The following is a 20611-nucleotide window of genomic DNA, read 5'->3' as shown; positions in this document are numbered from 1 at the left end:
GGAAGGGTACTAGGAGTTCATTTTATTGGCGTTTGCATTGTGTCTTGTTATTGGCGGAAATAGACGTTTTCCATTGGAGTTTCCTTTACTGCCTGCCATTGGTGGAAATCGGCGAATAGGAGACTTAGCGGCGACTGCAGCGTAGCGTTGTTTACTAACTGCCTAGTATCGACTAGGCCGCGTCAGCGCTCTGTCTACCATCCTCCGCTGTGGCCTACCGCACGCCTGTTGCTTTGCGCGAGCTGTCCTTCCGCAAAGCTGTCACAGCAGGCAGCCAAGACGCTGGAAGTCTGTACCCGTCTTCTCTGTTCATATTATCGGGTCGCTTGGCTATTTCTATAGCCTCTCTAATCTTCCTCCTCAAACTATTTTAGGTGGAAAGGGGATTTTTACGAGCAGATGGACGGTGTTGCAGCAGACATTTTTATGCAAGCATTCGAGGAAACAGCACTCCTGTCCGCGCCATTACGCCCGGAATGCTGTCTACGATACGTGGATGACACCTTTGTTATCTGGCCACACGGAGAAGAAGAGCTTCAGAACTTCCACGAACATCTTGACCAGCAGCACAGCAAAATTCATTTTACCATGGAGATTGAAAAGAACGGGGTATTGCCTTTTCTCGACGTAGAAGTTTATCGTAAGCCAGACGGGAAGCTTGGACACAGAGTTTACAGTTAGCCCACCAACACGGACAGGTACCTGCATGCATCCTCCCACCACCATCCTATGCAAAAGAATTCGGCCCTGCGAACTTTAACTAAGAGAGCCTACAGGATCAGCGATGAATACAACCTGCAAGCTGAACTGCAGAACCTCAGGACCATTTTTGGAGCTAATGGCTACGACATGAGGCTGATACGCAAAACCATGGTGCCGAAGGAGGAGGGCAACAGGGAAATACAGAATGAAGCACAGAACACCGCCGTGCTACCGTATGTACAAGGGGTTACTGAACTTCTGGGCAAAATTCTCCGTCGGGCAGGTATTAAGCCGATTTTTCATAGCAACAACAAAATAAAAGACATTCTGGGCTCGACAAAAGATACAATTGACAAGTTTCATGCCGCTGGAGTTTATGAAATCGAGTGTGAATGTGGACTGGTGTATGTAGGTGAGACTGGGCGTCCAATAAGCATGAGGCTAACTGAACATGAGAGATATATCCGCCTCAAACAATATAGCAAATCAGCGGTGTCAGAACATCATGAGCAGTGCAGGATGAACATCGAATTTCGAGAGGCCCGAGTACTGGTGAAACAGCCGTTTAGTTTGAGGAGGAAGATTAGAGAGGCTATAGAAATAGCCAAGCGACCCGATAATATGAACAGAGAAGACGGGTACAGACTTCCAGCGTCTTGGCTGCCTGCTGTAACAGCTTTGCGGAAGGACAGCTCGCGCAAAGCAACAGGCGTGCGGTAGGCCACAGCGGAGGATGGTACACAGAGCGCTGACGCGGCCTAGTCGATACTAGGCAGTTAGTAAACAACGCTACACTGCAGTCGCCGCTAAGTCTCCTATTCACCGATTTCCACCAATGGCAGGCAGTAAAGGAAACTCCAATGGAAAACGCCTATTTCCGCCAATAACAAGACGCAATGCAAACGCCAATAAAATGAACTCCTAGTACCCTTCCTCCTCATCCTCACATCCAATCACAACACTCTTCCATAGTATATATGTACCCACACTTGCGCGCATTCAGCAGTTAGCAACACACCCTGAGGAAGGCGTCTTGCAACAGACGCCGAAACGTTGGAATTTTATAAATGACAATGCGGTCTCTAACCCAGAAAAATTTTATTGACATAACAAATTTATGTTTTTCTTCAGAACAGAGAAGTAGTTTACATATCCAGAAACTCATTTCTTACACCACAGAGTAACTCTTCATAGTTGGAAATCATAACCAAATGTGTATCAGAATTCTAATAAATGTACTTATATTGCTAAACATCAATAGAAGTCTGATAATCTGGCTCAATCAGGATCCCCGGTGCCGAAGTCTCGAAAATGCCGGACTATCTTACTACCGGTATAGGCTTAGCCATACAGTGAAAACAGCTGTAACACGATGTTTTGCGATAAAATGTTGATTAGCAGAATCATTAAGTTAATTGACTTTAGTTCAAAATTAGGGCAGTACCAAATTTTTATTGAACACATTTTGTTTACTCAAATGTACTGTACAATATTGTAGTTTGACTTTCAAAAAAATCTCTAATAAATTTTTCTTTTTGAGATCGTTGTTGCTTGGCATAAAGGCTATTTCTAATGATGTGTATATCAATTAAAAAAAGAGGCACTATAATTAGCATTACACTCAGCAAAAATGATGAATTTATTTAGGGACTCTGTGGCTTCTGGGCAGCCGATTCCCTCCTTTTCTTCTGTTTCCTAATTTGAGTCTCGCTCTCCAAGATAGTATATAGGTTGGGGGTTTACTACACTTTGGATAGTGTCCTCATCATCAGTTGGTTCCTGCTTGACAGGTTCACTGTTGTATATTTGAATCCACTCCGCAAGTTACTCTTAAGACATGTTTTCCATAGGATTGTGGTTGGTTACACTGCTTACAACATCCAAAATTTCAGGCACTGTTTCAGGATGTTGTTGTTCCTCCTCAACTGTCTGTGGTGTTGAATCAAATGTAGGATCCACAGTTGGCCGAACTTTTCTCCTGCACTGCTGTGAAGTGATGTTTTGTACTTTAACCTAAGATAGTGTGACAGCTTAGACAAATTTTTGTACACTACACTTTTTTTGAAAGTCAGTTACATCACACTCACTATTTAACAGGAAGTGAATGAAAGAGCCCCCTATAAAACACACACACACACACACACACACACACACACACACACACACACACACACACACACACACACACGCGCGCACACACACACACACAGTCAGAGTTGATCCACAAGCTTGGCCTCCAGGGGAGACATTGCGGCAGAGTAACCGTGCGTGAGGTATGCACAAGTGCCTCCCAGCACCACCTGTGGCAAGCTATCTACATATGCAACTGCCGCATGACAACTGCCCTCAGTCTGCTCTCACTCATCGTGCTATGTAGTACACTAGCTAGAACTGTACTATGCCATAGATTGAATCTGTTGTGAACTATCGTCATGCGAGATAATTAAACACACTTGTTCAGGAAGTGTCATTTTGAGGGTTTTCTTTCCTTTCCTTTTCTTTTCTTTTCAAGTTACAGTATAATTGGAGACGATCACAGTCATTTTTCGTGTTTGTTACGTAACCATTTACTGTGTGCAACAAGCTGCTTCACCAGAAGTGTCGATGGAAGTCACTACAGCAATTTATGCGACACCAGTTAGGATGACAGTAATATCTGGAGGCCTTGTTGTCCTCATTGCTGTCCCAGCCATTGGGTGCAAATTCACCATCATTCCCACCTTACGATGAGAAGGCGGTAGAGCGGCAAGCATATGAGAAGTGCCTCCGGCAGCACTTCGCCGCATTCCAGGTAACGGCTCTAGCTGCGATAAGATCGCTTTTTCTGTAATGGATCTCACCCAGTACATACCAGCTTTTGTGTAAATGGAATTGGCACATGTGATGCTTGGCGAAATGTGTGCTCTATTAACTACCTACTTTCACTGACACTACCATGTCATTGCATTCCATGTGGAATTTTATCAGTGTCACAAACAGCATAATCAGTCATACTGCGTGTGCAGGGACTCAGTTACTGGAGTCACAAACAGCATTTTTTACTAAGTGTATGCAGAGGTGACGATTAGGGATGCAATTATTTGGGTGGCTCTTGATAAGTAGTAGGGCTGTTGATAAAATATCGATTTTTTTTCCCACAATATATCAATATCGAAATGCCAATATTGAGCTTTTTGACAATTTTCAGTAAACATTTGAAATTTTTCTTTTGAAAATGTAGTAAAACGTAATTTTACTTTGATTGTATGAAGGAATCCTACTACTATTTGAGCTTGCATCACGTCCAGTCTCTCTCTTTGACCACGTGAAGCAAGTTAGGTGGCACAAAGAAGAAGTCTGAATGCATGGGGGGGGGGGGGGGGTGGAGGTGGGGGGGGGTGGAGAATGGAGTAACATGATTTCAGATGTTAAGACATACCACATCAGCTGCATTAAAAAACAACAATTTTTAACACAGCTAGTGTGCTATTTCTGCACATCAGCATTCTTCAAAAACAGTTGCTGAAAATTATGAACAAATTTCTAAATGACAAGACTAGTCTCTGTAGTGGGCTGAGAAATGTGAGGGGAAATGCTGACTTAAATGGCACACGGTGCTACCAGCAGAAACTGGAACATTTTAACTTCACCATGCAATTTTGGCACTACAACTGCTAGTTCACTGGCATTTACAGAAATGAGAAAACTGAAGTAGAGATGAAGTGTTCTGGACAAATCCAATATGTGACTAAACCAAACAATGGACCCATCAGACACCTTTTATTGTGCCACTTAAATGCAGTTAGAGGTTATCACCAAGCACAAATGTGCTTCATTTTCCTATCACTTCTTGCTCTATGGGAGACAAGCAGGCTGCTAGCTTGTTGATGTACAGAATATCTAATAATAAATTGATACTTACACATACAGCTCTAAAACCGGCAGTATATTTACAATGTGCAGCCGAGACTTTTATAGGCCGGCACATCGATATTTTTTCCGTCGAAATACTGATACTTTTCTTTTTGATATATTGAGGGCTTTTTTAAATTTCAGTAAATCAGATTTCTGATATTTTTAAAAATATCAACAGTTCTAATAAGGAGGAGTCCTACAACTTGAGGACCCTACTTTGGAGAATGTTTTAAAAATTGCCCAATTCTTAGAAGTTTCCCAGGTCGTAGGCCATTGATTAAAACTCTGGAGAGAGGTGGTTTCCATTGCTTCAGACCCAGTAGAGGGAAACTTTGCCGACACAACAAATGTGGCAACAATACAGCACTTACACTGCCATGTTCCAACTCCATCTTGTAAACAAAGAAAAAAGTCTCGGCCTCCCCTTCTAGCACTCATTTCCTTTGTGACTGGACAGGTTTCGAAAACATGACATAGAAGACTGCCTGACAGGTGGGTATAGTGCAAGGCATGCTGGAAGGAAGAGCAGGGCATACTGTGTCTGTCTGCCGCACTCTGGACGAAAACGCTAGACTCAACAGGACCTAATTGATATTCACTGGAGTCTCAAACCTCAGTGGTGTCACCTATGAAACTCTTCATCATGCTCACTTTGTACAATAAACAAGTTCAGCTAAAGAATGACACCGGTACCTCTGTATCCCACTTAAACTCTCAAACACATATCCAGCTGGAAGTGGCACCCCTTCAATCCACAGCTCACTGCTTGGTGACATGTAAGAAATAATACATTCCACTCAAAAGACAACTCACAATCATGGTGACATACAAAATTGTTGTACACCACTTCACCTTCTTTACTCATCACAGAGATCTGTGTGGCAGCAGCCATGGCCAAGGACACCAACTTACCACAGATATTGCCTATGGCAATACATACGACAGTGTTGGCCACAGCACATTACCGGTAGAGTCTCCAACCTCTTGCAACATAACTTCCACCTCTGCCATTAGTTATCCTACTAACCATGAATGTACGGTCTCCCAAGGTAGTCCTTTCAGAAACTCTGTGTCCAATAATCTTACGGCTTTTGCACCAAGGTCACAGAGGCAACTTACAAACTAAACTGCTCACCTGGGCACAGACTGGCATGGGGAACGTCTTCTCAACAACAGTCATCAGTGCGAATAACAATAAGTGGCTCCCCGCCAAACATTAACCTGGCTGATGCCCTCACATCTGTGGGAGTGGGTTCATGTGAACTTCATGGGTCCCTTACTGACTACAACACAGCTTATTGTCCTCGATGTGTACTCCGACTTTCTGTACATCATCAACTGTTGGTCCACGAGTGTGGAGGCTGTGATCAAGCTCTCAGCAGAATTTTCAGTACTCAAGGACCTCCTCTTGCACTGACATTGGACAATGGACAACAATTTCGTTTCCAGGTTTTCAGCAAGTTCTGCTGCAGAAATGGCATTCAATACCTGCTCTCTCTGCCTTTCCATCCCCAAGCAAATGGCAAGGCCAAAAGACTCGTGAACTTTTAAAACATAGATAAAGAAATATATGGCCGACACTCCTGTGAGTGAGGCACCAACATATTTTTTTTTGCCCCCCCCCCCTCCCCCTACAGGTTGATTCCAATAGTGGGGAAAAGTCCGGCAGAGCTCCTCCATGGCTGCCAATTCTGCACACTCCTCTACTTCATGCTACTACCATCTGTGGGTCTATCCACAGCATGGTCTCCGTGCTTCTGGCTGTATGGGCACGGGGCATGTTCATTCTAGTCATGGGGGACTGGACGGTGACAAGCCATCAAAATCAGTGCCACCTGTGGAAGGGGACCCAGTTGCCACCACCTCGAGCCCTTCAGTTGAAACACATTGTAGCAATGCCAGCTTTCGTTTCTCTTTCACCAGGCTCTCTTCAATCTCCCCTCTTGTTCCCATGGAAGAAGGGATGTGGTAACCCACTGGGCTACCACCTGTTTGCCTATCCTGGTCACACTCCCATCTCCCTCTGTTTATAGGCTGCCTGAAAGACCAGATGTCGGAAGAAGACCAGGCTGCAGTACTGGCTCCACCAGTGACATCAGCCAAGCGACCAAGCTCAATGGCTGCTCAGAGGCCTCCTAGTGCCACTTGCAACACACTATCTATGTATGTGATTATCATCCAGTGATCACCCTCAGTCTGATCTAGCTCACTGTGCTATTTACTACACTATCTACAACTGTACTGTTCCTGTCGTGTCATACAGCCATGTCATACATTATAGCTGTTGTCTACTATTATACTGTGAGATCATTAAATATACTTGTTCTGGAGGTGTTGTCTCATGGTTATTTCTTTTTTTGTGAATTACAACAGTAGTAGTAGTAGTTGTTGTTGTTGTTGTTGTTGTTGTTGTTGTTGGTGGTGGTGGTGGTACTCAGTCCAAAGACTGGGTTGATGCACTTCTCCATGCTGTCTGTTCAGTGAAAGTCTTTTCATTTCTGTATAACTATTGCAGCCTGCATCCACTTGAACCTACTCACTACAGTCACGCCTTGTCCTCCCTATACAATTTTCGGCCACCACATTTCCCTCCATTATTAGGTTAACTATTCCTTGATGTCTCAAGATGTGTCCTATCAACTTATTCCTTCTTCTAATCAAGTTGTGCCTCCCTCCACACACTTCTCTAATGTGGTTGCACCTATGGTATGGCTATCTGTATCACTGAGGCATACAAGTCAACCAACCGTCACAAGGTCTGTAGTTTGTTGGAGGATAGAGTTTTACATTTAAAATATTTCTCTTCTACATTTCTGTTCCATCTAGATGAATACTGTTATCCAGACACACACACACACACACACACACACACACACACACACACACGCACACACACACACTATTTAACATGAAGTAACAACCAAAACAAAGAGAAGGCAAAAGTCAATCTTTCTGTGACTCCTTAAACAGACGTAATTAACAAAATAAACTTAATGGTTCAAAATAGCTAAGCAAATCAGTAAGACACATTACCAATTATTCACCCGAAATCTAGGTCATATTCTGGACTCATATAGAAAGTAACTGCAATTCTACGCCAGCACTGTAAGAGGGAACTAAAGCCAAGCCTCAATCTCTGACCAGACTTAATAGCAGCCTCAACAGGTGACATTAGGGTGGGTACATACTTCTTAAAAAATGTGTCATCATTGTTAGTTAGTCTTTTTTGTACTTTGTGACAGACTGTAGCTGTAATGGGGGTTGGAGGGGGGTGAGAGCGATTACAGAAATTATGAAAAATTATATCACCACCTTTTTTTTTTTGTAAACACAATGCATAACAAAAGTTGTCCGACTAGAAAAGGTATAGAATAATGCTGGTCACAGACTAGATTTGGTTTCCTAAGAGGATGAAACTGTTAGAAGAGTCTGAAATGTTTTGAAGATCATGAGAAAATTTACAGTAACAGAAGTTTTGTTAGTTTTGAGGTGGAAAGAAGAAAAAATGAATAATAAACTATGAAATACATGTCTTTTCCTTATCAAGATAGAAAATTATTGACTCTATCCTATTATAGTAAAGGCAAATATTTTAGTGACATTTAACTTGTAGTAAATCATAAATAATAGCCATTTCCACACAAGGAAAAGAATCCTGAAGTTTAAACACCACAGTGCTTTACTAGGCTTTTTCCAGTTGGAGATGCAATGACCTTTCCTTTTTCTACTCTCAGAACTGACTCACCCAGCCAGTTGTAAGAGGACCTGCAGTTTACCGTAGGCTTATCATGATGCAGCTTGCTGTTTTTCACAGTAAAAAAAAATCATTGCTAGAGCTGAAATAAGCCAGCTCTGTTCTGGTCAAAGAAGTGCCTACTTATTTTGCTCCAGCCAGCCTCTGACTTGCTTGTCAGCACCTATGAAAGTACTGCTAGTAACTGGAGAGAGCACACTAGTCAGAAACTCTGACTTACTCACTGGTAACAAGATCTGCTTACCAACTTTAGTATACAATTGACTATGAAAATGCATCAACAGAACTTTAGAAAGACCAAAATACATTGGAAATCCCATTCATTTCGAACTCAGCATCTTCCTAACAGTATGCTTCAACTGCCAATTTAGGCTTACCTTCAATTTCCCGACTTACATAAATTGTGTACTCTTTAATAACAAGATACAACAGATGTGGGTGTTTAACAGTCATATACACTGACAGGAAAAAAAAAAATCACAACACCGAGGAGTTGTGGGACATAAATGGAAGTTGGTAGGTGTGTTTCTACATCTGAAACATGGTGTCTATTCAAATTTCACACCACTCACCTAGTAGTGGCACTAGTATCACCACTATTGGTATGCAAATTAAGTTTGTTTTCAATAAATACTGTACTAGTCATAAGCTTTAGTTGCCTCTGAGATTGAATGTGGTGAGTTGATGGTGATAGTTATGCCTTTAAGACGACAAAGATGCCATTATCAACACCCACCGAGTTTGAATGAGGTCCTGTAGTAGGGCAATGAGAAGTTAGCTCTTCCTTCTGCGATACTGCATAAAGACTGGGTAGAAATGTTGCCACTGTAGATGACTGCTGGCAGCAGTGGTCATGGTAACGTACGACTGCAAGAAGACTGGGATCTGAATGGCCACATGGCACTACTGAGAGAGAAGACCACTATGTTCAGCAGATGGCTCTGGCGTATCATACTGCAGCTGCGGCAGCAATTTGAGCAACAGTTGGTACCACAGTGACACAACCAACTGTTACAAACTGGAAGCTTCAAGGGCAGTTCTGAGCCAGTTATCCTGTAGAATGCATTCCACTGACTCCAAATCACCGCCATTTGTGATTTCAGTGGTGTCAAGCGAGAGCTCATTGGAGGGCATGGTGGAGCTCTGTTGTGCTTTCTGATGAAAGCTGTTTCTGTCTCCATGCCAATGATGGATGAGTGTTGGTTAGGACAAGACCAGTTGAGGGCCTGCAACTAACCTGTCTGTGTACTAGATACACTTGACCTACATCTGGAGTTACAGTCTGGGGTGCAATTTTGTATGACAGCAAGGGCACACTTGTTGTTATCTCATGCACCCTGATGACAAATTTGTATGTCAGTCTGGTGATTCAACCTGCTGTGCTGCAATTCAAGAACAACATTCCAGGGGGTGTTTTCCATCAGTATAATGCTCACTCACACATCGCTGTTGTAACCTAACATGCTCCACAAACTGTCGACATGTTGCCTTGGTCTGTTCAATCACCAATCTGTCTCCAGTAGAGCACATATGCAATATCATTGGACAACTCCAGTGTCAACCACAACCAGCATTAATCATCCACATAGTGGCTGATGGATTGGATGGAACTCCACCCCACAAAGTGACATCCAAAACCTGTACAACAAAATGCATGCACCTTTGCATGCTTCAACATTCTGATGGTTACACCAGTTATTAATGTACCAGCATTTCACATTTGCAATGACTTTCTCGCACTTACATTAACCTGTCATCTTCCAATGTGTTTCACTTAAATATGTTACCTAGACAAATGTACTCCTGAAATTTCGTTACTCTGTATTAATTATTTTTTGTGTTGAGATTTTTTCCATCAGTGTATTCGGCAGAAGAGCATTACCTTAGTTTTAAATCATTCAAATGAAGGCTGCCAATTTCTTTTTTTAGTCAACCATCCCCAGCCTACAACTTAACACTTATTCAATTACTACAGTATATTCAAACGTAACTCTTAAGGTTGTATTACAAATCTAACTTCACTTGCTACCTGAAGCACAGATGCTTTTAATACTTTGTATCACATGTGAGATTGGAATCATCAAACCAAGAAGCATCATTACTGAGATTAGACTAAGTGCCAGGTGATTTTCCTAATTCATATCGTCCTGCACCATTAATGAACTATATGTTATCAAATATGATGATTTCATTTAAGTGCTTAATAGATATTATGCAAAAAAAGCATGAAGCATAATTAATGTCACACATGCACATACAATTCTGTGAGAGCAGTAACACTTACTATACTTCTAATAGCATTTCTAACAGCATGGTACCAGTCTGTGTACAGTGATTTGTCATCACATTGCAGCAAAACTTTCAGTCCTTGCACAGTGGTAATAGCAAACACATATTTACGACTTGACAATTTTTCAGCTTCTTCCACAAGAGCCCCTTTTAAATCTATGCACAAGTCAGGCGAACTGGAAGCACTTCCTGGAGAAACAGCAAGCTTCTGTGGAGGAGAAAAAAGGTCATTTACATTACAGCCTTATGACTAGTAAAAACAAATATAATAAGTGTTATGAAGAGATCTACCGTTCTCAACTAATTTCTTTTTCTCAGATTAATGCATGTTAATATTTGATTAATGTGTGTTAATATTCATATGCAGATGTTTCTTTCACAGAAGTTATAAATAAATGAGAAGGTGTGCTGATTGGTGATATCTGCTGCATTGCAAATATAACACTATGTGACTACAAACACACAGTCCACTGACAGCCTTATGAACCCTGAAAATCAAATGTGTTCTGCAAAAGGGCTACATGGATTTTACAATTTAAAGATTTAGGCAACACCTGGAATGTGATAATGAAGTAGATCATCAAAGAACGACCAGCACATGTGTTCTGTTTTTTGTTTATCATTATGATAAACTGTTAGGCTATAATCCACTAGTCAATAATGGTGGGTTTAATAGGGAGGGTTTCAAATGGTAGAGAAGTAGTTTGAAGATGGTTTGAAGAACCTACCAGGCACTTGAGTGTGAATTGTGGAGTTATCATGTAGATGGAGGTGTGTGCAACTGATATAGGCTGATCAGTTAGTATTTGCATGGGAGTTGTTTTGTGTCAAATCCAACAAAGCTAATTAGGATGTCAGGTATCAATAATCGGTACATACTTTGTTGCTAATGTTCTATATCTTTTGTCTAAACAGCATGAATGAGGCAGTTACTCCCTTTGTCTGACTAACTATTCACAGGTCGCCTATTATTGTCACACGCCAATATTCTTCATGTGGCACTGAATACACAATCCTCACTGCAATAAAAATCAGGAATGTCCAGAGTGGTTGTAATGACAGTGCACAAATGAACACTCAAAACACATCAAACAAATCACTCAATTAACACCATTTCCATATTTGCTGGGGGTCAGGCCCACGTCTTTGGGCGAGACACACACAGCCGTTAAAACAACTGTAAACGTGGTCAGCTGTCCTGCCAAAATCTGCCCTGCTCGCTTAGCAGCCAACAACTTACTTGCTCAGAGTCTCAACACTGACTACTCTCTGGCGCACTGGGCACTCGAGTATCAATAGTACCTACTGCGATCTGCATAACACAAAGACATACTGTTCTTAAGGCATAAGGGGCAGTTGATCCCTTCACATTCCGTCACATCGTGTGGTAAAAATCAGAACTTAAATCTTTGTGTATAAGCTATGATTTCTCTTATTTTATTACAATGATCATTTCTCCTTTCTAAGCTGGTGACAATAAAATATTTTCATTCACAAAAAGATCTCGCCACAACAAAAGATGCCTTTGTTTTAATGATTACTACCCCAACTTACTTATCATATATGTGAAACTCTCCCCCGTAATTCGGGATAATATAGAATGATCTGTCCTTCTTTGGAGTTTTTTGATGTCCTCCATCAAGCCTCTCAGGTAAGGGTGGATCCCATACCATGCAGCAATGCTCTTGGCAGAGGACAGACAAGTGTAGGGTGTAGGCAGCCTATTTAGTAGACCTGTTGCATCTTCTAATTGTTCTGACAATAAAATGCAGTCTTTGGTTTGCCTTCCCCACAACATTATCTATGTGATCAATCCAATTTAAGGTGTTTTCAATCGTAATTCCTAGGTATTTAGTCGAATTGACAGTTTTTAAATTTGTGTGATTTATTGTGTAACCAAAATTTAATTTATTTATTTTCATACTTATGTGGATGACTTCACACTTTTCCTTATTATGGACAATTATCACCATTCGCACCATACAGATATCATCTCTAAATCATTTTGCAATTCATTTTGAACTTCTAATGATGTTACTGTATGGAAAATGACAGCATCACATCTGAAAACAATCTAAGAGGGCTGCTGAAATTGCCTCCTAAACGATTTGTATACATCAATAACAGCAGAGGACCTATAACACTTGTTTGGGGAACATGGTATACCACTTCTCTTTTACTCGATTTTCCATCGATTACTACATACTAAGACCTTTCCAACTGGAAATCATGAATCCAGTTGCACAACTGATGAGGTACTTGATCAGATTGCAATTTTGTCAAAAGTCTCTTGTGAGGAATGGTTCAAAACCCTTCTGGAAACCTAAAAATATGGACTCAACTGGAGATTCCTTCCTGATAGCACTCATTTCTTCATGAGAATAAAGAGCTTGTTGTATTTCAGAAGAACGTTATTTACTGAATCCGTGCTGACTGTGTGTCAATTACTTTTGACGCAATACATAATGTTTGAACACAGTATATGTTACAAAATCCCACTTTCTTTCTCAAGTATTGATGATCTGTGCAACTTTTCCAGTTTTTTGGTACTGATCTTCCGAGGAGCAAGCAGCTGTATATGATTGTTAAGATGGGGCTTTGTACCAGCGTATCCTAGAACAAACCTAACTGGTATACTATCTGGACTGGAAGATTTGCCTTCATTAAATGATTTAAGTTGCTTTGCTACGTCTTGACATCTACTGTAAGTTACTCATGTTGGCAGCTGTTCTTGATTCAAATTCAGAATGTTAACTTTGTCTTCTTCGGTTAGAGAATTTCATAAAACTATGTTTAATAATAAGTTTCCGAATCTCCATCCTTCTGACTGAAGGTTTATGGGACTTCAGCCAGTCACTTATGTAATAAAATTAAACACCTACAGCCATCCTTTCGATGTTGTTTATTATATGGCAACCAGTTTTGTTCACTCAGTACACCATCTTCAGGCCTTAACTGACACTGAGGGGAACTCCAGTTGTACACACAATCCCATTAGTGGCCACAATCTACGAACTGGCTTCTGTAGAGTACTGCAACAGTTGGTAGTTGATGGTTGCAGCCACATCATCACTGCTACAGTATTCTACAGAAGCCCCTCAGCATCAGTTAAGCCCTGAAGATGGTGTACTGAGTTACCGAAACTGGTTGCCATACAATAAATAACATCAAAAGGATGGCTGTATGAGTTTCATTTTATTATGCAAGTTTAATGGCTCCATTTTAGTGATGCTGTCATCGGTAATATGACCATTGGTATCTCGCAGTGATGGTACTGATTGTGTCGTGCCACTTGTGTACTTCACATATGATCAGAATCTCTTTGCATTTTCTGTCATATTTCAGGGCAGAGCTTCATAGTCAAAACTATTAAAAGCATTGAAGTCCGCACTATGTTTCAAGCTTCAGGAAATATCGCCAGTCCTGGAGATTTTGTGTACTTTTAAATTTAGCAAGCTTTTGTGTTGCTTCTGCAATAGTGTTCTGACCTGTTTTTTGTACCATGGGAGATCAGTACCATCTTTTATTAAATTATATATCCATGAACAGCACCAAGTCTTTATACACATTGAAACTATGTTCAAAAACAACACTTCTGCTCTGCTTGATCAGTGTACTTCACAAAAATATAGCACACTGCCATAGTCACAGTCAAGTTGTCCCAGGCAAGACGCAAACTGCTGAAGCCCCAAATGTGCGATATGAGAGTATTATTTGTAGTTTACAACTGCATATTTGGCTGGCAGATGAATGTGGTGTATGACACAGTGTATTGTTGGTATTTGAAACTTCATAACAATTAATTTCAGTATTTTTCTCTCACCAAATCAACAGCATCAGTGTTCTGATCAGCCACTACATGAGCTCCATTCTATTACAATTGATGAATGATTTCCCCAAAAAAGGACATACTTAAGAATTATGTTTTCTAAACAAGAAATATCGAATTAGCTGTAGTTGTGTCATGATCTTAGGATAAATCAAGGAGGTCTCCATCACACTAAACTCAGTATCAACAACTCTGATTTTTGTCCAACAAGTATGTTGCAAGGAGGAGGTAAAATTGAGGACAAAACCACATAATGAATTACAATAATAGAAAAGTTTCAAAAAATGACATTCCTAACTACTTGAACATTTATTTTGTTCTCTCCCCTCTCTCTGTTCTATTTGTGTTATCTTGGAAAGTTTGGCTTTTTCTTCAGTATTCAAACCGACAGTTAATTTCTCATGAAACAGTTAGAAACTGTCTTTTCACATTATACTGTTCATGTCTATAATTCTATATCATAAAACAAAGAATGAGAGCCACTTTGATTTTCAATAAAAAATGTACTCTTCTTCCTACTGTGGACTGAAACATAGGGATTCATTAGATTTTCATTTGTTGGCCAATTTCTTCTAAGTCATTACACCTTACTACACACGAGACCTTGACATACACAATTCTAGCGATAAAATGTCAACACGCTGATTTGCCCCAAATGTGTGGATTTGAAATGAGCTTTTACAAATGGGTAAAAGTAGTGAGCAGGTGACTCCTACTGTCAGAATATGTGTGGGGTTGGAGATGTGTAGAGAGCTGTGAGCAGGCACTAGCAATGTGGAAACCTGTATTCTCGCATATGCTCAGCCCTGATAAAACTATGTCCGATAATGACTTTGATGAGAAACATTTTCACTGTTAAATTCCAATAGGCTTCCCCACATCGTAATTACTCGAAGGATGTGCACATGCCATTGGATGTATGTCAATCAAATTTAACAAAAGTCCTCATAATCGCCACCTATATAAATAACATGTGAAGACTTTTAATCTGAGTACTTTTGGAAATCTCAGATTAGCAACTCATGATATTCTAAGTAGGAGAGTCACCGCAAGAAGATAATTATATTCAGAATGACAAGAAAAGCTCCATACTTTTTCAAAACCTAGCCTCTGATATGAGCCTCTTGATGTAGCCTCACCAGCCTACACTTAAGTGTGACTAAGTACAGCTGTATGAAGGGAATTAATACACAAAACAAGCTGCAGGAAGAATGAGTTGCTCCCACTTGCCCATAAAAGGAATGCTCGATCACTGTGGATGTAAGTGAACCTAGCTGTGCCACTAATTAGTTGATACTACTTTATTACATGGGATTTGTACAAAATTATGTGTTGCTACATTTCTGTAAGGCAGTCCTATAAATACCAGAGGGCCACCAAGATGCTGACTAGCAATTACCAGACAAACAGTCTCCAATGAAGGATCACATACAAATTTTGGAAATCCTACCATCTAGAAACTTATAAACTACTTGTTTGCCTCCATCTGCAACTGTGTGAAGATTACAGTTCATAGAGGGGTCTGGAAATTCATTTCTGCCTTTCATCATTTAGCAATCGACCAACAATAACCCAGTTCAAGACATCACTCAAATGTAAGCATAAAAAAGATACTGTAACTAAAAATAGTACAAATGCTTAACATAATTTAATATCTCACACGACTCTTTTAAATATATAAAAAGTAAACACTATACTAACAACAGCATTGTACGCCTTAATGTCCTTGAAGAAGAGAAGATGAAATTTACTGAGGACAACATAAGAGGGGGACCAGTTCTTTCGGACTTTCTTCCCTCCAATTTCCCACATTTTTGTTTTGTTCAATGTTCCTTCCTTCAAAGTATGCTGAAACACACACAAATTTCTTGTAAGTTCTATGATATAGTCTGTTTGGAATTATAATTTTTTAATATTTAGTGTTCAAATAACCAACTCACAACTACTCCATCCCAAATGGGTAGATAATTTCTCGGGACAGATGATGATTTGGTTGTAGTCTCCCTACTCCTGTAAAATGAAACAAATAAAAAGAAAAAAAAAATCTGCAAATTATAATAAATCATACATACATGATAGTAAATTAAAATTACAGAACAAAGTTACTCTCGGTAGGTTGGGTGTGGGCCTCCACTCCAATGATGATCTGGAAATGTGAAGAGGTGGAAGGAATTTGAAACTTCATCACTGCTCTCCCCCTCCTCCCCCCCCCCCTCTCTCTCTCTCTCTCTCTCTCTATCTCTCTATCTCTCCCTCTCCCTCTCTCTCCCTCTCCCTCCCCCTCTTTCCCTCCCTCTCACCCCCTTCCCTCCCTCCGACCCCCCTCTCTCTTTCTTTTGTTGTTTTGTTTAACAGGAAACACTCTACCGCTTTAAAATCTCTCGATGCAATGTTATCCTCCCAATAAAATTAAGTTCAGATTGTACTGTCTTAACTGGAAAAAAACTGTGGTATGTTAAGCTGACAACAGAAAACATCTAATTTAAGCAAGTAATATAACCTTTTAAGCTCCTTCATACTAATTTATCTTGCAGGAGAGTGAATTTAGGTCTCCAATACTGTATCATAAATTGTTGGGGTTTGACAATGATTGCTTCATCACAGAAGGAGAAAATGTGGAAATAATATGGTGTTTCAACAGTGTCAAAATTTCATCCCTCTAAATGGGGCAGTTAATGTTGTTATACCTATAAAGCATTGAGCCGCAGACAAGGATGTGGATGTGTGCATATTATCACATTTGTGCTCAGCTGAAGACGTGTTTGATACCTCAGCTACAATGATCACCACTTTTTTTACATTCGAAATGCTATCTGCAGTGGATGACTAGTTGTATTCCCCAATATTTCTTATTTTCAATCCCACAGGGGACAAAAATGTCCCTTCATTGTCAGTGTCTTTGAGTGGACCTGGGTCTGTTCAAACCAAAAAAAAGTATGTGGTTATCAGATTTGCACAACCATCAAATAATGAGATAGGACGGCTGGATGGTGATTTTTTTTATATGAGTTTATGTCCAAACATGAAGGCCTGACAGTAATTCAAGGATAAGCATTGTAATCAAATGAATCTTCTTTAGGCCAGATCGAATGATATTATTCTCAGACTTCTTGTAGTGTCACATTATTAAATGTATGGAATACTTCAGTGGGACTTTCATGCATTCAATTGCTGCTGAAATCCAAGATTCACATAATCAATAATCACATGGAATGTGAGAGTCAAATTTGCATGTGATCTTGCTTTTACCTGCTTGATAAAATATGGGTACAAGTTCTGTATTAACCACTCAAGTACATCCGTGGAAGTCCACATGTCAATTGGAATAATAGCAATGAAAAACTTAATAATAAATTACATCTTCCGCCTTTAAAGCATTTTTGTTTCACTGTCTCGATTTTTCAAGAATAGTCATTATGGATACTATGAAAAACAGCAATGCGTTAATAAACAATTATGGTCATCCTAAGAATTACGTAGAGTAACTTCTGAGATGTTTTAATAACAGTTACTTACTTTGTGTCTGTGAGAAGCATGGAACGTGCCTTGGTCATTCGAAATGTTGGCCTGATTTCATCCTCAATTTGGTGTCGTATCTGAGAATCATCGGAAGATATTATTACAGTTGGTTTCTCTTTTTCCTTAGAAGTTTCCTTAGAGCTTGGCGTGGCTGGTGGTACAACCTGCAAATGAGAATTTTTTATATACAAAAACCATCACTTGCACACAATAATAGAAACGTCAAGTTTCAGTAAGGACGGCAGTCAGCCTCCACCAGTAAATATGCCAATACTGGAACTTCCTGGCAGATTAAAACTGTGTGCTGGACTGAAACTTTAACTTGGGACCTTTGCCTTTCACAGCAAGTGCTCTACAAACTGAGCTACCCATGCACAATCCACGACCCAGCTTTAGTTCCGCCAATGCCTCATCTCCTACCTTCCAAATTTCTCAGAAGCTCTCCTCCTAAAATTGCAGGTCTCTGAGGACTGGTTGAGAGTCATGCTTGGGCAGTTCAATTGGTAGAGCACTTGTCCACAAAAGGTGAAGGTCCTGAGTTTGCATTTCGGTTCAGCACATAGTTTTACTTTGCCAGGGAGTGTGACATCTGTGCACAATCCATTGCAGAGTGAACATTTCATTATGTCAAAACTGAATGCACAGCCATGGTCAATGAAGTACAAAACAGCAAAAGTCAAGCCGTGGTATGTGATACGAGCAGGTGGGAGAACACAGAAAATGGAAGACAGCACATCAAGTCTTCAGAAAATTATGCTATTTCTTAGCTGCTCAATCATCAAATTTGTCATCATGGAGTAAACTTGCTGTTTCAGACACATCAGAAGCTAAATAGCGACAACCTATTTAGTTTACCATATGTACTCTAGATAATTTTATTTATTTTGCTTTACATTCACTCATAGTCTTTAACTGCTCTAAATATAAAATCTGATCAAGCAAAATAATAAATTTGTTATTAAATTATATTATTTTCCTTTTCACATGTTACAAAAGCATTCAACTCTGTAAACCACGCCCTGATGCTTTTCAAACTCAACAGATATGGAATAAGGGATATTGCTTTGAAATGGTATGAATCATACCTCACGGCGAGGAAACAAAGGATAATAATCACATCAAATAGATCGGATTATCTCTCAGAGTGGAAAGCTGTGTCAGAAGACATTTCTCAAGACTCAATCCTTGGATAAATTTTATTCCTGTTTATGTTAATGACTTGCCTCTCAATATAAATACTCATTTAACCTTCCAGAATGAGATTTTCACTCTGCAGCGGAGTGTGCGCTGATATGAAACTTCCTGGCAGATTAAAACTGTGTGCTGGACCGAGACACAAACTCGGGACCTTTGCCTTTCGCGGGCAAGCGCTCTACCAACTGAGCTACCCAAGCACGACTCAGTTGCCATCCTCACAGCTTCACTTTCGCCAGTACCTCGTCTCCTACCTTCCAAACTTTACAGAAGCTCTCCTGCGAACCATGCAGGACTAGCACTCAAAAGTCCTGCACAGTTCGCAGGAGAGCTTCTGTAAAGTTTGGAAGGTAGGAGACGAGGTATTGGCGGAAGTAAAGCTGTGAGGACGGGGCCTGAGTCGTGGTTGGGTAGCTCAGTTGGTAGAGCGCTTGCCCGCGAAAGGCAAAGGTCCCGAGTTCGAGTCTCGGTCCGGCACACAGTTTTAATCTGCCAGGAAATTTCATACTCATTTAACCTTGTTTGCAGATTATACTGCTGCCCTTATTCAAAATGAAAATTTTGACAATATACCACAGAGTGTCATGAATACGTTAACTTGGAAACATGGTTCAATCTAAATGGCTTACGACAAAACATTTCAAAAACCCACATGAGTTTTGAAAGCAAACAGTAAAAAACTGAAGAAATCTGCATCACTCACAATAATCAAAAATGGAAGACCCTGACTCTGTAAGATTCCTGGGAATAAACTTAGAACTATGAGTTGGAATTCTCATATAGAATATCTAGCAAATAAATTAGATGGCCTTACAGTATGAATGGTAATTTTAGACTGTGCCACTCATATGGGCACCAAGAAAATAGCATACTATAGCTACTTTGAATCTGTTATTACATATGGCATAATTTTTTGGGAAAACTCGGGAAATGTTACACGAATTTTAAAGTTGCAAAAAAGAATCATTCACAACATGTGCACTGCACAGTCAACAGCATCATGTCAACCATTATTTAAAGACCTAAAAATATTAACTGTCCCCTCTTCATACATCTTTGAGGTGGTGCCTTTCCTACGCAGCAGAGCTAATTTATTAAAAAAAAATCATTTTGAACATTCATACAACACAAGACATAAAGAAAACTTTAGGCTCACCTCACAGCGCTTAAAACAGTGTGCTCAGACTCCTCAGTATATAGCCACGAAAATTCACAACACAATGAAAGGGTGTGATATAATATGAAGATAAATATTTTAAAAAGCAAGTTATGTTATTTTCTAATTGAAAGATGCTACTATTCTGTGGAAGATTTCATTAAGGACGAAGTGATACTTTGAGCTGGATCCCCAAAATGGAATAAAAATTTATGATAGTTATAGTGGATGTAAATATTGTAAGTTTGACAAATTTTAAATAAGTAAATTCTTC

The 20611-nt window shown here is 40.0% G+C and overlaps 1 protein-coding gene and 1 non-coding gene across 3 annotated transcripts in view; one reads left to right on the top strand and one right to left on the bottom strand.

Annotated features, from left to right (window-relative positions):
- Positions 1-20611, bottom strand: part of LOC126299398 (rho GTPase-activating protein 15-like) — a 237644-nt gene that overhangs the window by 50351 nt on the left and 166682 nt on the right. For both annotated transcript variants that reach the window (XM_049991271.1, XM_049991272.1), the window contains 4 exons: positions 17985-18151; positions 16409-16478; positions 16170-16316; positions 10635-10847 (listed from right to left, as the gene is read on the bottom strand). In XM_049991271.1, the coding sequence (XP_049847228.1) occupies positions 10635-10847; positions 16170-16316; positions 16409-16478; positions 17985-18151 (597 nt within the window). The remainder of the gene's footprint in view (positions 1-10634; positions 10848-16169; positions 16317-16408; positions 16479-17984; positions 18152-20611) is intronic.
- On the top strand, positions 19586-19660 carry Trnas-cga (transfer RNA serine (anticodon CGA)). The gene has a single exon. It is a non-coding gene; the product is annotated as a tRNA-Ser (tRNA).

The sequence above is a fragment of the Schistocerca gregaria genome, chromosome X, assembly GCF_023897955.1.
Source record: "Schistocerca gregaria isolate iqSchGreg1 chromosome X, iqSchGreg1.2, whole genome shotgun sequence".
Classification (NCBI taxonomy): domain Eukaryota; kingdom Metazoa; phylum Arthropoda; class Insecta; order Orthoptera; family Acrididae; genus Schistocerca; species Schistocerca gregaria.
Note: the sequence above shows the minus strand (reverse complement) of the source record. Positions and strands in the feature narration are given on the sequence as shown.